This window comes from Amphiprion ocellaris, chromosome 16 (genome assembly GCF_022539595.1).
Source record: "Amphiprion ocellaris isolate individual 3 ecotype Okinawa chromosome 16, ASM2253959v1, whole genome shotgun sequence".
Classification (NCBI taxonomy): Eukaryota; Metazoa; Chordata; class Actinopteri; family Pomacentridae; genus Amphiprion; species Amphiprion ocellaris.
The window spans coordinates 16,050,323-16,064,736 of NC_072781.1; the positions used below are offsets into that span (position 1 = coordinate 16,050,323).

At 41.4% G+C, this 14,414-nt stretch overlaps 1 protein-coding gene across 4 annotated transcripts in view; it reads right to left on the minus strand.

The window, feature by feature from the left end:
• macrod2 (mono-ADP ribosylhydrolase 2) overlaps nucleotides 1-14,414 on the minus strand; it is a 411,911-nt gene that overhangs the window by 276,867 nt on the left and 120,630 nt on the right. For all 4 annotated transcript variants that reach the window (XM_055018437.1, XM_055018436.1, XM_055018435.1 and 1 more), the window contains exon 4: nucleotides 12,669-12,698. In XM_055018437.1, the coding sequence (XP_054874412.1) occupies nucleotides 12,669-12,698 (30 nt within the window). The remainder of the gene's footprint in view (nucleotides 1-12,668; nucleotides 12,699-14,414) is intronic.

Here is a 14,414-nt window from a genome sequence, read left to right on the forward strand (position 1 = left end):
TTGCGGTTTCATCAGGGCCAGGACTAGAGTCAGTGGAGAGGGGCTCTGTCTCTGCCTGTTTGATGAACTTGTTTATTTTCCCTGCGAATGGGAGGCCCAGAACAAACTGACTGGCAAGCAGCGTGTTTATCAGAGACTTAGAAAGCATTCCTGATGACACTGGACAGTCAGAGCTACACCAAAGCCACAGCAAAAAGCTTAATTTGAGCTTTCTGAAAACAATGTCTTGGTACTACCCTCTATAATGCCCATGCCCATTATTACTGCTAAGTATGCTCCTCCATCAATTATGGCATGTGCTAATGCGAGTCTCACAGTAGAGAGCCAACATGTTTCAGTGGGCTCAAATAGCTTTGCTGCACTCTCCAACTCAGAAATTAATTTTCTTCCCAGCAGACACCTCTGCATATGCCCAATACGGAAAGGAACAAATATACAAGTATTAATTGGCTTGTGCATACTGAAAACTCAATTCTTATCCGAAAGCGGACCTCTTAAAGGTTTGTTCCCAAACTAGGATTCTGCATATAAATGGCATGTGTAGTTCACAGTTTTAACTAAATTTGGCATTATTTTTCACTCTCCATACTTGTTACTTAACTGTTAAGCTCAATTAGTCAATCAACAAAATGCCCTGTGTGCTATATTTGATAAAGTGGAGTGTTTCATGAAGAGAGGACCTATTTTTCTGACTCTTTTTTTTCAGTTTTGCCTGCTGCTTTCTTCTGTAGTGAAAATATATAAATAGGCAAAGGGAAATGAGAAGACATTACGCAAACTGTCTTCCTCTCACTACCACCCACTATGTCTGACATCTGTTCTCCACCTCCACCACACCTTTTACTCTGCGTATCCTTCTGTCATTCTTCATACCACCTTTCTCTGCTCTCCTTGTTCCTCACCGTTCCTCCTTCTTCTTCTTCCATACTCGCTCTCCTCTCCACCTTTTACGTGAGATTCTGCGGCTCTCCTCAGAGATCTGTCAGCACACACATACTGCGGCTGCAGTGTGCGGGTGATAATGAAGTGTCTGGGAAAAGAGGATTAGGTGGAGTGGCGGGCATCATCCCTGTGGTATAAACGCTCATCTCTCCCTTAGGAAGGACACATAGAGCGTCTTTCACCTCGGTCCAACTGCCTGTCTTGGTGTCACTCTCAGCTAGCATACTGGGATGGCTGCTGTGGCCCTCAGGAGGGAACAGTGAGGGGACTACCACAACGACGGGCCCTGCTCCTAGGGGATGCTTGGCGTTTCATCCACTGACACCCGTCTGTTTATTCTGCACAGTCAGGCTGAGAGGAGCATAACAGGCACCAGAAAAATGAAGATCTTCACCAGGGGAACAGGCTGATGTGGAGAGAAATATATAGAGAGTGAGTGAGAGAGACAGCGGAAGAGAGAGGGAAAGAGAGACTCCTCCTCTTCCCTGTGGTCTGACAAAAAGATGACAGCTTTCCTCTGGAGCTTGCTCTGCCCTCCCTGGGCTGAAACCTTCCTTGTAGGCAAGTGGCCTGTCAGACACTGCTAACTAGGCTGCCCCACGAGAGATGCAGAAAGCTCGACAGTTTGTTACTAGTTGGCAAAAGGCCATCGTTGCAGGTCAGTGTCTGCACAGAAAGTGTCAGTGAAGTGCGACTAATCAGCCACCAACCATCACTTTAGAGATCCTCACGTGAATATGCTCCTTCCCCTACTCCCACAGCTAGTTCAAAGACCCATTATCAGTGCACTGTCGCACACAAGCCTCACATCTAAATACCACCTCAGCGCTACTGTAAACTTTAGGTACCTAATGGCAGCTAGGGCGCTGCGTGTTGTCTACACATGATTTTGTGATGAATAGTTAGTAGGTATGGACTCTTCTAGCAATGTAAATCCTCAAGCGTCTGCAGTATGTACAGGTCCATGAGCTAGCTGTAAAAACCCATGCAAAGCAGTAATAAACATGCATTTTGAGTTTGTAACTCTGATCTGATGAAGAGCTAAGTGGGATAGAAATGCTGTCATTCAATAAAAGAAAAATTTGTAGCAAGTGCGTTACTGACCATCACATTTTTATTTGATACATTTTTTTGCTAGCCCTACGTCTAAGTGATCGTCATATAACTACTTGCGCTTTCTAATGTGTATGTCGCACCACAAAACTATGGGTTATAATGCGCTCAGCCAAATTTGAATGATTAAAAAAACAAATAGCACTCTTTGGCATGTTCGCTGAAGCTCTGAAACCAAAGTAATTGTGTGAAAGTTGCAGCTTCTCTCAAATGTCAAATACCATTATGATGTGACGTGACTTGTTTGCGGTGTGAAAGCAAACAGAAGACGTTAAAGTCTGGTTGGCACCAACCTTTTCAAGCTGTCTTGGTTTGGTTGTTTGGTCCACACTAGGGTTCAATTTAAAATTTCTGTAAACAGCTTTCACACCAGCCAAAATGAACTGCACTAACCAAGGAAATAAACCAAAGTTCATTTTAATTGACCCAAACAGGTTAGGTTGGGAAATCACAAATGCACAAGACAGTTACAGAATAATTTTAATAATGTGGCCACTACTACGGTGAAGTCACTTTTTTGTGTGTGTTTTTATTACCCCATTAAAGCTACTCACTAAAATGGCTTGAAGGTTCAGTAATTTCAACGTTACACATCGCAACACAAAAATTAGCCAAATGTGGTGGTTGGCAAAATAAATTTATTGGTGGCAAAATGATTATTTGGTATTGCTAATGATGGTACCACCTGCTGACAGGACATCTCATCATTCTTGGGAAATTTAAATGAGAAAGCCCAGCTGTTCTGTAAATTCAGGCATTCATTGAAGATGCAGAGCTAACTAGCAAACCAAAGGCTGCAGCACCTTGTGGTCAAGTTGGCCAACCATGAATGCTAATGCACTCATGTTTATCTAATGGTACGGTGTTGGGGGGAGTGGTCATGCTAAACATAGCTTCTTCAATTTCTAATTTCTGATTTTCCCAAATAATCCTGAACACAATAATGATTAAAAACAGGTTAACAGGATGGTGATATATTCTCCGTTTGGCAAGCGTCCGCTGGAATGCCCCAAGTCCGCAAATGTGCATGCATACAAAATTTGTGTCCCGATAGAGTGTCCGTGTGCCAACTACACGACAAGGGCAGCAGTGCACATGCTCAGCAGTATTGTGCATGCACAGAATACACAGATTTTGACCCACTCCGTATATGTGGAACAGGTCATCTACGTGGGCTCCCAGCAGGCTAGAAAGTAGCATAATAACAGCAACTGCACATCTCTGGTGTCTGCAGCTGCCTGTGTGTTTGCAAGAGACAATTATCAACTCTACTGTTCAGTACTACATAGTTTCACATGTCTATACCAATTATTCTCTATTGTCTATAATTGAAACAAATTTTGGAACACATATGGAAATTTCCTTTACACGGACTAAAATAGCAGAATCGTACATGGTACATTTCCATCTCAGAATCCAGCTGTAATTTACTAATTGCAGTGATTAAACAAAACACAGTCAACTGCACAGATTTGGTATTAATAGTCCGTGCAGCTTCCCTTTCACCAGCGTGTGGTCTCATGATCGTACCTGAAGATGGAAACCAAAGGAGCAACATACCACGCTGTATCAGCCTCGTACAACCACAAAAGACAAAACTATTATTTGTTCCGAAGTAAATGGCTGCTAGGATGAGGTTATTCCACCTGACCTGGGGGCTGTTCATTGATTTAATGGCTCTGCTGTTTGGCAATGTCCTACTAATTTCTTTCATGGATTTCCACTGGGTCCTCAGCTACTTTCATCACTGTTAGCAGGCAGCTGTGGTTCAGGTGGTAGACCAGGCTGTCCACAAATCACAAGGTTGGCGCTTTGATCCCCGCCCTGCTCCCGAAGGGCAGCCAAGCACCTTACACAGCAGCTCTGCTACTATTGGTGAAAACATTGTAAAGCTTTTTAAGTACCACCAAGGCAGACAAGCACTATATAATTTACATATAAAGAGTAGATGGCATGGAGGCTATCCCTGCGCTAAGGAATTCATTTCTATTAAACATCAAAGAAAAGTCATTAGACTGTAGGTTTGATACAGAACCCCTCATAACTGAGCTTCAGGGTTCAGTTCAGGTTGTACATTAAAAAAAAACTTGATTTTGTAAAATGGTGGAATGCAGGTTTCTTTCTTTCTGTTTGCCTTTTGTCCCACCTGTCTGTTATTGAAGGGCCGTGTCTTCCTAACATATGCTTTGCAAAAATTTTTACAGCATGCAATCTGTGTAAACATTTTTCAAAATAACAGGGTTTCATATGATTGGTATATTGGCATATCTTCCATCTCTGAATCATTTGGGAGCATGTGCCTAAGCTCTTAGAGCCTCGTGTGATGCCCTTGTAAAAGCCTTGCTATGATTGGTGAGACCATGGGATGGGGTAGTGCCCTGCTAAGAACTGTCCCCGTCTGTCAGATCTCATCACTCCATCGTGCATTGCTGGGGGCAGCAGGACCAAAACTGACCACTGAGTCAACTGACAAGACAGCTCAGCATCCACTTATCCCAGAATAAGAATCACACACACAAGCACACTCACTTTAAAATTCAGACAGCCACGCAGACATGCTGTCTTGGGAGCAAATGCGTGCACAGTCATGTTCACATTCACACACACTGTCATGAGAACGCATTGTCAGAGAGATACATACATACACGTAATAGACACATGCATGCAAAAGAAAATAGACAGCGCATTGAAGTGTGTGCAGGATCCACCCCGAAAACGACCACAATAAAGTCTGTGCAGGACACAAATGTGCTCTGACACTGGGGTTGGTAATGTATTGAGTTGTCTAAAATCTTAACAACTGACCCAGAACTGCTGGTGCACAAGAGGGGGTTTGGGGTATGGGAGGAGGTCATGTGTGATGCAATGTGGAAGAGAACTAAATTGACATTTTCTTGCCCACTTCTCGAGCCCCGTGGTGGTATTCTCACTTTGCGTTCAATGAGGGGTGACAGAATAAGGTGGGCAATTCTTAAACTGAGTGAATGTTCTTTGTTGTACAAAAGCAAGTGAATTGCTAAGTGGCTGAAATGTACATTCTGTAGGACTGAAAAATATCACTCTTCTTTTTAGAGAGAGCAATAGAGAGGGGACAAAACAGAAAGAGAGAGAGACAGAGGCTGCAGAGGTCAAACGCAAAGTAAAACAAGCAGCTGCAATATGTTTACAGCAGCAACCCTGAGGGAAGGAGAGGACCCGACTGCAATATCACATATATTTATTTTCAACTAAATGATTCAGAGAATTTAAGTTGGCCTACTGCATGCTTTTGTTGTTTCCCTGCAGGCACAAAAATACGTGCAAAAGTGCAAAAAAGCACATGCAAAAAAATGTATATATACCAGACCTTTAAAAACAATCAGAACTTTTTATAATGTTTATTTGTTTTATAATAATTTAAAAGCTTCATATTTTACCAAGACTGTAATATAAAATGTAACCGCATGCAGTGACTGGTAGAGCTAGCATTTCAAACCGATAAGGCTCCAGGCTTTCTCAGTCCCTTGGTTCAATGTACGATAGGAGAGATTCAAGAGGAGTACAGCCTTCCACCTGAAATGACCCCTCAGTGACAAGAGCTATGTGAGATTCTCTGTCAGTCTGAAAATGGTCCTGAAAATAGGTGGTTAGGGTAGTGAGAATCTCTGGTGCAATTCTCCATCACAGAGCTACAACCCCATTTTTCCCTGAGTTTCTCAGATTTTTATATCCACTGCAAGCCAACACCAGCATGTTTTAGTACTCCTTAAGGAGAGAAGAAAAAGAAAAGAAACTATAGCATGCCCCTTGTAGTCAACTTGTGTTTTTTTCTTAGTCTAAAGCACTAATTAATTCCAGTGCTTAAATTACAGTGCTCAAAAAAATCAGTTTTAGACATACAGGGAACGCAAGCTATCAAGTGTAATTAACAAGACTCTAAATAGAATATGCATTAGACAAAAACTCTCTGAAACTTCTACATTATATATACATACTGCTGGGGCGGTTTCCAGAAAACTGTCAGTTTGATAGAAAAGTGCAACTGTGTGTTAAAGGGGAAACGTCTCTTTGAGTGAAATGTCTCTGTGTGGTCTCGGTCGGGTCCACAAAGCTCGCTACACCACAGCCAGAGTGCTCCATACAGTTTGATATGCTGATATGTGTACCGTTTCAAGTTAGACCCTCTCCCTCACCAGCACTGCGGTGCCAGAGATCAAGTGATGCCGTCAACTAGCTAATGACATGACTGCCGCAGGCAACGGCCGGCAGCTTGATTTATACATGGGGACAGAGATGAATGATTCATAGGGTAAGAGAAGGATATCAGGACACGTGGAAGCTATATACCGCTCTCACTCACTCGTATTCACGCACACACACCTCTTCATATACTCCTTGGAACACTTCCTTATGTCTCATAAGCTTAGCATTACACAACTGACCAATCTTGTTAATGCTACTCATAACAGTTCTGTGACTTTTTCCCTTCCCTCCTTTTGTCTCTACATTTTTTATAACTGTTCCTCACACTGTCCCTCTTTCCCTCTAGGATTCATTGACTCCCTGGCCATTTCTTCTTCCCTACCCATTATAATGCAACGCTAATCCTAAATATGGAACCCACTGTTGTAGGATAAAATGAATGGCCCAATCATTCTGCATCAATTAGTCCATCCATCACTGCTGATTGGAGGAGGGGGAGGATGGGGGGGATGTTCCTGGTGACTGTTCTCTGTGGTGGCAGGAGGGAGGCAGATATGGCACGAGAGCGAGCGTTCACACAGAAATGCAATTTTCATCACTATTTGGGAACCGCAAACTGCAGTCCACCAGATGACCTTGTCCTGTTCATTTCAGCAGAATGTCCTCTAAATTACGTCATCTCTGTAATAATTGGGTGCAACGATCTGACAGCACGGGACACTTTTGAGATGATAATTTTCCAGTGATGGTCATTTTTCATCATCTCCTTGTAAAACACCGAATGAAGATTTTTTATACAAAGAAGCAGATCAACTTGTGAGGTACATGAATTGTTGTGGCTTTCTTGCATATTATCCTGTCAGTATAACAGGATACATATTTAATAAAGGCGTAGCAACACTTGTGTACGAGCATACGCTGCAGTGTTAATGCACAAGTGCACTTAAAAGTTCACCTCACGTGGGATTTGTAGAGTTAAGTTGTTTTATAATTTCACTAAGTAAGTGCAATTTACAAAATGACTTTTCTGCTTATGCAAGGATGAGGCCAATTCAAATAGAACTTTTTTTATGTTCATTATTTAAATGAATATCATTGGCCCAAACCAATATAAGAGGGCACTCCCGTATTTGGAGGCTGCTATGAAAACAAGCGTGAATGCAAAGCCCTGCACAACCCTACTGAAATTAGAGGTAAATACACTTATAAAAATACTATTTTTGAACCACATAGAAAAAGAGAGATTAGAAATATGGGTTGATGTTGTGTGTTTACCTCGTAAACAGTTCCTGACAGCAGGGCTAATCCCAAAGAGGGGGACAGACACACATTTATTTCAGTTATATCTCAACCACACTTAAAAAAAGCACAGGGAACATTAGAGCACAAATACAAGGCAGGCCTAGATCAGAGTGTAACTAACTCCCCTCTAAATATGAGGAGATAAGTAAATCCCCAGGGTACCCCGCTGACTGAAGAATCTTTGCATTCAATTTATCATTCTACATTATTTAGGCTACTCCATGGGGAAATACACTATCTCTGTCATAAGTTATGCTAATGGCTGTTACTACCATCTGTGAACTGAGGACCATCAGTCAAGTGTAGTGTGCAATCTATGAGTTATGAGAATAATATGTCATCTTTGAGTGAGCAGTTTGGGGGCTTCCAGGGAGCTGAGATGGCTGTGGAGGGGACATAAGGCCATCCAACCTAAACTGTCACATAACACCATCCTATATCTCGACCTACACCCCTCCCCCTGCACAGAGCACCGTGCCCTGGTCCCCTCCAATCCACTCAATAAACAGGCCTTGGGCAGGACCCAGACAGAGGATAATGGTTCACCTGGAGGTGACAAGAAAAGAAAACAGAGCTCTTTGCATAACGAATGGAGATAAAGATAAGCCTAGTGAAGCACTTAGGAGTCCCGATAAAGGATTATCCAAACATGTCTGAAACTGAATACATTGTCTTTTTTTTTTTTAAAGCGTGCTGGAGTATTCTGTGGTAGTAAGAGTCAGTCCTGGACATCTGGCCAGATAAATTCACTATGAGCACACATTTTCACATTACACTCAAAGGTCAAAGCCAGGAGTTTATTATATTTCTTCTGTTAAGTAGATTTGTAATATACAGGCATTATACAAGCATGTGCACATCATCTTCCCAGAACAGCCACTAAGCACTGCCTCGTCATGTCATTGTGATTCTACATCCCATGACATCTTTAGCTGCAGAGGAGGCAAAGAACCACATGAGCACCACCGCAGCCGGGCACAATGACAACAAGCATAATTAATCTCATATATTCAAATGTGTTGGAACTTGCCATGACTCACACCGCTGTTTAGGAAACTTACGAGGGAGGAGTGCTAAGGTCCCCCAGCGCTATAGCCTATGTTATGTAAGCAATGACAAAGGCTGGTGATTTCAGTGAGCGTTAGCGGCCCGTGGCTAAATTAGCCCAAGTCAGGACATACAAAACAACCATGCATGCGCCCCCGCTGCTTGACTGGAGCAGAGAAAGGAGGCCCAACCTGAGAAGAACGATTTGTTTGGGTGGTCTAGTTAAAGCCTAGTGCTAAATGGGCAACGGTTCTGGTTAGAATGCTAATGAGCCAATTCCCCTCCTGGATGGAGACATCAAAGGCAAGTGGAGCTCCCTCTCTCTGGCTACACAGGGCTTCATGGTATCATTACATGGCTCAGAGTGTGCTTGAATGCTTGTGTTTGTGTGTCTGTGTGTGTTTGTGAGTGTGAGAGAAAGAGACAAATGGGGGGAAAGGAGGGACAGACAACATGATGTTTACATTAGGTCTATTCTTTTGGGACTGTGCCAGCATCCAGCCATGCTGTGACACACATCACACGAGCAACCTGGTACCATTCATAATTACCCTCTATTCACAGAGGCCTCATTTAGCGTGCTATTATCAGAGATCATTGTTATTTCCCTCTATGTATGTTTGGAATCCCAGTGAGACCAACATGTCTAACGTAGATAACAGTACTATTTTGGTTAACCCATTTGTGTACATAATACTGAGGACACACAACCCAGAGAGAATTCCCATCAGTGATTTCTAAGGATTTAATAGAGCATCAGGGCATAAGAATCATTGCTTACGAGTTATTTTTTCTAAGTATAAATAATGCTAGAAATATAAAAATGTGTTTTCAGGGTACAGAAAAAAATCTCACCCTGGCTTTATTTTCACTTATTTCCATCCTTTTGTACACTGTTCTGGCTGCCAACCAATAAAACAATCACCAACAAAAATGTCCTGTCTGTTTTGCTGAGACCACATAGTACTCTTGAATTATATATATATATATATATATATATAGAGAGAGAGAGAGAGAGAGAGAGAGAGAGAGAGAGAGAGAGAGAGAGAGAGAGAGAGAGAGAGAGAGAGAGAGAGAGAGAGAGAGAGAGAGAGAGAGAGAGAGAGAGAGAGAGAGAGAGAGAGGTGAAACCTTTGTCTAAAAAGATACATAAACATAGGGGACTAACAAAAAAACAAACAAAAAATAACTCACAGGCCATGTAAGGCTAGAAGCAGTTAAAAAAGTGTGGAGGCGGTAAAATAACTTAGATAAAGTAAAGACTTTGTCCAGTTTTCACATACTGGCAGGAGGCCCACCTCCAGAACTGTGAGAACCAGGCATGGCTCAGGTGTGTGAGGCCAGCAAGATGGATCATCCTGTTGTGCAGCTGCCCCTCTACAGAGCCCTGAGAAGACAGCTGGGAGATAAGGAGAACACATCTCCTCTTCACATCGATCCTTACCGCCACCGAGGCAGGAGGTCTTCACATGCCAAACCGCAGATAGAGGTAGAGAGGGTGGGCAGGGTGACAACACAGAGAACAGTTTTGCAGGTTTAGCAGCCACCTTCGAGTGATAAAGACACTAGAAGATAAAACCCCTCTTGGACTCATGCAGATAAAAGACCAACGGCGTAGAGCTTTGTTTTAGGGGGAAAATAACATTTTTAGCTTTGTGGTAGATAACTAATCTCTAGTTATAATCATCATTCTTTACCATGGCCCAAAAAATAAACACAACCTTCACAAAAGCTGCACGTATGAGAAATTTTAAAATAACTCACTTGCGACTTGACTTGTTGTGGTCATTATTAATGCGAGAAATGTGAGCCTTAGCATTTTAGAGTTAATTGACCTTATATCTTGTGCCAGAAACTTGGCAGGAATAGCATCGCTGGAAGTCAATTAAGAATGAAAAGAGGCTTTGCTCTCAAAAAAATGGCACCAGCTACAATTAGAATTCCTCTGGAGTTAATAAGCACAGCTGCAGGTCACAATCAACTGAAATGTTTTCTTGCAAAGTGAGACATTAATTGACACATAAGATCTCACGTTTCATTGTTGACGGCCACAAATTCAACTTCACTCTTGCTGCTGCTGTGTTGAAAGACAGCAGTCTGTTATTAGTTGAAGAGGTGACTGGATCAATCAACAAGGCCAAGATTTAGAGAACTGCATCAAGGTGATTTGCCACAAAACAACAATAATGAAAATATAATGGCAAAGAAAATTGCTTCTTGTGTTTCTCTGTACAGCGCAAATCAATTCTAAGGGTGGACTGCAAGAGAGACAGACACCAATCAGGAGGACAGTATATTCAGCTTTACCGGGCCTGACTTGGTTATAGAGACGCATGTTTGCAACCTCTGATCTCAATCACAGAAATTCTTAAAATGGTTGTGTGCTGAGGACCTCTCCATGTCACTGATGATGATGATTGTGATTCCACACTGCAAGCTTGCAGTCTTAACCATGTATCAGACAAGATAAGGGGCCACTCCAGACTGCATGATTGGATGTGAATAAGGTTTCAACAGCCCCATGCGCACTCTAATGGTGCACTGAGCAGTTAACTATGCTGTGGCTTTGATGTTGCTTTATGCCCATCCGTTGCCTGACAGGCGGTAAATCCCTACAAATAAATAAATAACACAGAAGTGTCATCTTGCAAGGTGCAGGAATTCTGTCTGAAAAATGTTGTTTATTACTAAATCAATTTCTAAATTTTATATGCAGGAGTACTATCTACTTTGGTGGGAATATTTGACGTGTGTGAGTTAAAAGTGCAACATTTTAAAGTTTCTCCCCTGTTGATGATTTAACCCCTAAAAACGTATCCCTGAGTAGCAAAGATTTACATTTCAAAGTTGTTTTTCGATTAAAATAATCCTTTCCTGCCTGAAAACAATTTAGATGTAACTATGTAGTCCTTGTCTCTTTTCACTCATACACCTCCCAATTAATGGTAGCTTGAGCACACCAGCTCTCCTACAACTCTTCTTAAAAACTCTGTAAAACTACTGTAGTCAATGGCAAGTTGTAATATTGCAGTAATTCAGCCAAATGTGTTTTTAAAAAGAAACTATTCTGGAAAATAATGATGACTCAGAGAGCCACACTGCACAAGGTAAAAGGATTGTTTTCTTGGGTTTGTTACACATGAAACCTCGAAAGAACACACCAAAACACAGCATTTAGAAATGAACAAATAAAATTTTTTTTTACAGGAAGAGGTCTTTAACCCACATTATCTATTACAGTTTAATGATTACAAAGAAAGACAACTATGGCTAAATTAAATCAGATCAAAGAGTTGATAAACGGACGCTATCTGGCACACTGTGCAACCATCTTCACTCAGCTGTGAGTGAAGATGGTTGCACATAGCTGCATTAAATACAGCTTTAAAAATGTCAATTATGATGAACTATTCATTGTGATCTTCAACATGTACTCTGGGAGAACATTTTTGTAAAGTTATAGAGTAGATTAGATAGATATATTAGACAGACAGATGTACCAAGGTCTACTGTCCTGGTTGGTATAACACTGTACAACTGAAGGCTGTCAGGAGACACATTTAAAGTGACAGCCAACACAGATGGATAAACACATAAGGCTGAAGCAGTGACCTTGTTTCATTGTCATTATCAAAAATCCCCCTTGGGACTAAAAATTAACATCTCACATGTAGCTGGGAGCCTTTTACCCCAGCCTCATCTTATTGGGCTACCGAATGATTATTTCAATCATGTCACTGCAAAAGTCAGAATTCAGGAAAAATAGGAACAGTGGGATTGGGCAGTAGCATTCTACTGGATTTCTGTACCCATTATCCCCACACCACAGTTGACTGCCTCAGATTTCCTCTGTTGCTTTGATGATAATGTTCTTCGGCAGGCCGCTAAAGTAATGGCCATCTCTCTGTGTGGCACTGTGCAAGGTTGCCCTGCACTCCGCTCTAATGGTTTGGACTTAAATTTAGCCACATTTAACACAGACACTTGAAAAGAAACAGGCACTAAAGTATGCTGCGAACTGAAGAATATACATGTAGACGCAAGATCTTACATTATAATGAAAAACAAAGGCTTTCACTCACCTCCCCCACCTCCCAGAAGACTGGAGTTTGCTGAAAAGAGAGACAAAATGAGTCAGTTAAGTGGAAAAAGATATGATCATTCAATAGAGTCAATAACATCTGGTTATTTTTAGTTTGGTTTCTGTGAATGCAATAGTGTAACATCTCATAAATACATTTATAAATCTGATTATCTAAGTTATTGATGATAATTTCTCAAATGTGCCATTTATATCATCTATCAAATCCCATGCAAAAAAAACAAAAAACGCAGAGTAGGATTGTTTGGAGAAGGACCAAGAAGGGCCTGAAATTGGCTTGAACGCTAACACAGTTATGTTACAGGTTCTTGTATCACTTTCTCAGTTAAAGCTGCAATCACACCTCTGAATGGCTGTCTACAAGATTTAGCATTTTGATGGGAGGCTCCAACAATATCACACTCATCCGCCGAGAACAAACAACATGAATGCCGTCCAATAGTTTATCACACCCCCAACAGATGCAAGTGATCAATGTGTGACGCAGTGTTTTTCTTTACATATTAAATTAGCAGGTTGGCAACAATTGAGTCATTCAGCCAGCAGCTAATGTAACGGTGAGGTTTGCTTCTCACAAGTCAAAGACTGTTGATATGTAAAACACGCTCAAAGAAAAGCCCAGCTCACTGATGTGTGCTGTCAGCTTTAAGACACCAATAGTATGACCTCGCCCTGTGTTCACGAATGACTGAATCCCCGACATTATCTGTAGTTTACTGGTTCAACTGAAGGTAACTGTCAGAGTGATATCTAACTGGAGAGTGTATCATTAAAAATGAACCTATTTTCATTTTGCTCTGTCAGTTACAGACATCCGCTGCACTTGAGAGAAGAAAGATTAGAGGGGATTTAAAGTACATCTGTTAATTTGCGTGTTACTGAAGGTAGGTAGCCTGAGTGTTTGAAGTGTAGTTCATACAGCGGGCATTGAGAAGACTCATACGCCACAACCCTCCTTTAATGATTTTCAGTTTCTGCTACAGAACCGGCTATCATTAGCAGTGAACACTACCCCATTAAAAGCTTATTATTTCTCAAAAATGTTTTTGTGCACAAGCAACAGATAATGAACATGTGATATCAGGGAGCGTGCTCCAATCACAGCAAAGTCCTGTGGCCTTTTTTTGTTTTTTTCTCCCCTGATTATGTGTAGAAAGTGACTTCTGGAGTTCACTAAGTTTCCACATGTTTCTGTGAAGCCATTATGGCTTTGCATTGTTCTCATTTGAGCACCACACATATGAGTGGGCACGACAAAGAAAACTCTCCCACTGCAGAATTTGTTTCATCAAAGGGCTTTTGTTAAATATATATGTGTGCGTGCATGCACACATACAGTATGAGCACAACATACACAAACAAAAAACAGCAACTCAAACAAGGATGTACTGACAATCCACTGTCATGTTTACAATAGCACCTCTCTAGGTTTTTCTGTGATGAAAAAGACACTTGTGCTCTTCCAGCCTTTGTTTAGCTCTGGAATCTGTCAGCTATCAACAGAAAGCACACAACTCAAATGTGCATCATTTCCAGAACATCCTTTTACAACCAGGCTGGGAGATTTTCTCTTTATATTTTAAAGGCCTGGATTAATGTAGAGGAATTTTAAGGCTTTATTACAAGAGATACCATTGATTTGAAGGTAAATACCTCAAAACATGTAATTTCAGAAATGTTCTATTACTTTACTTATGATGTAAATTTGTTAAGCTTGATGTCATCT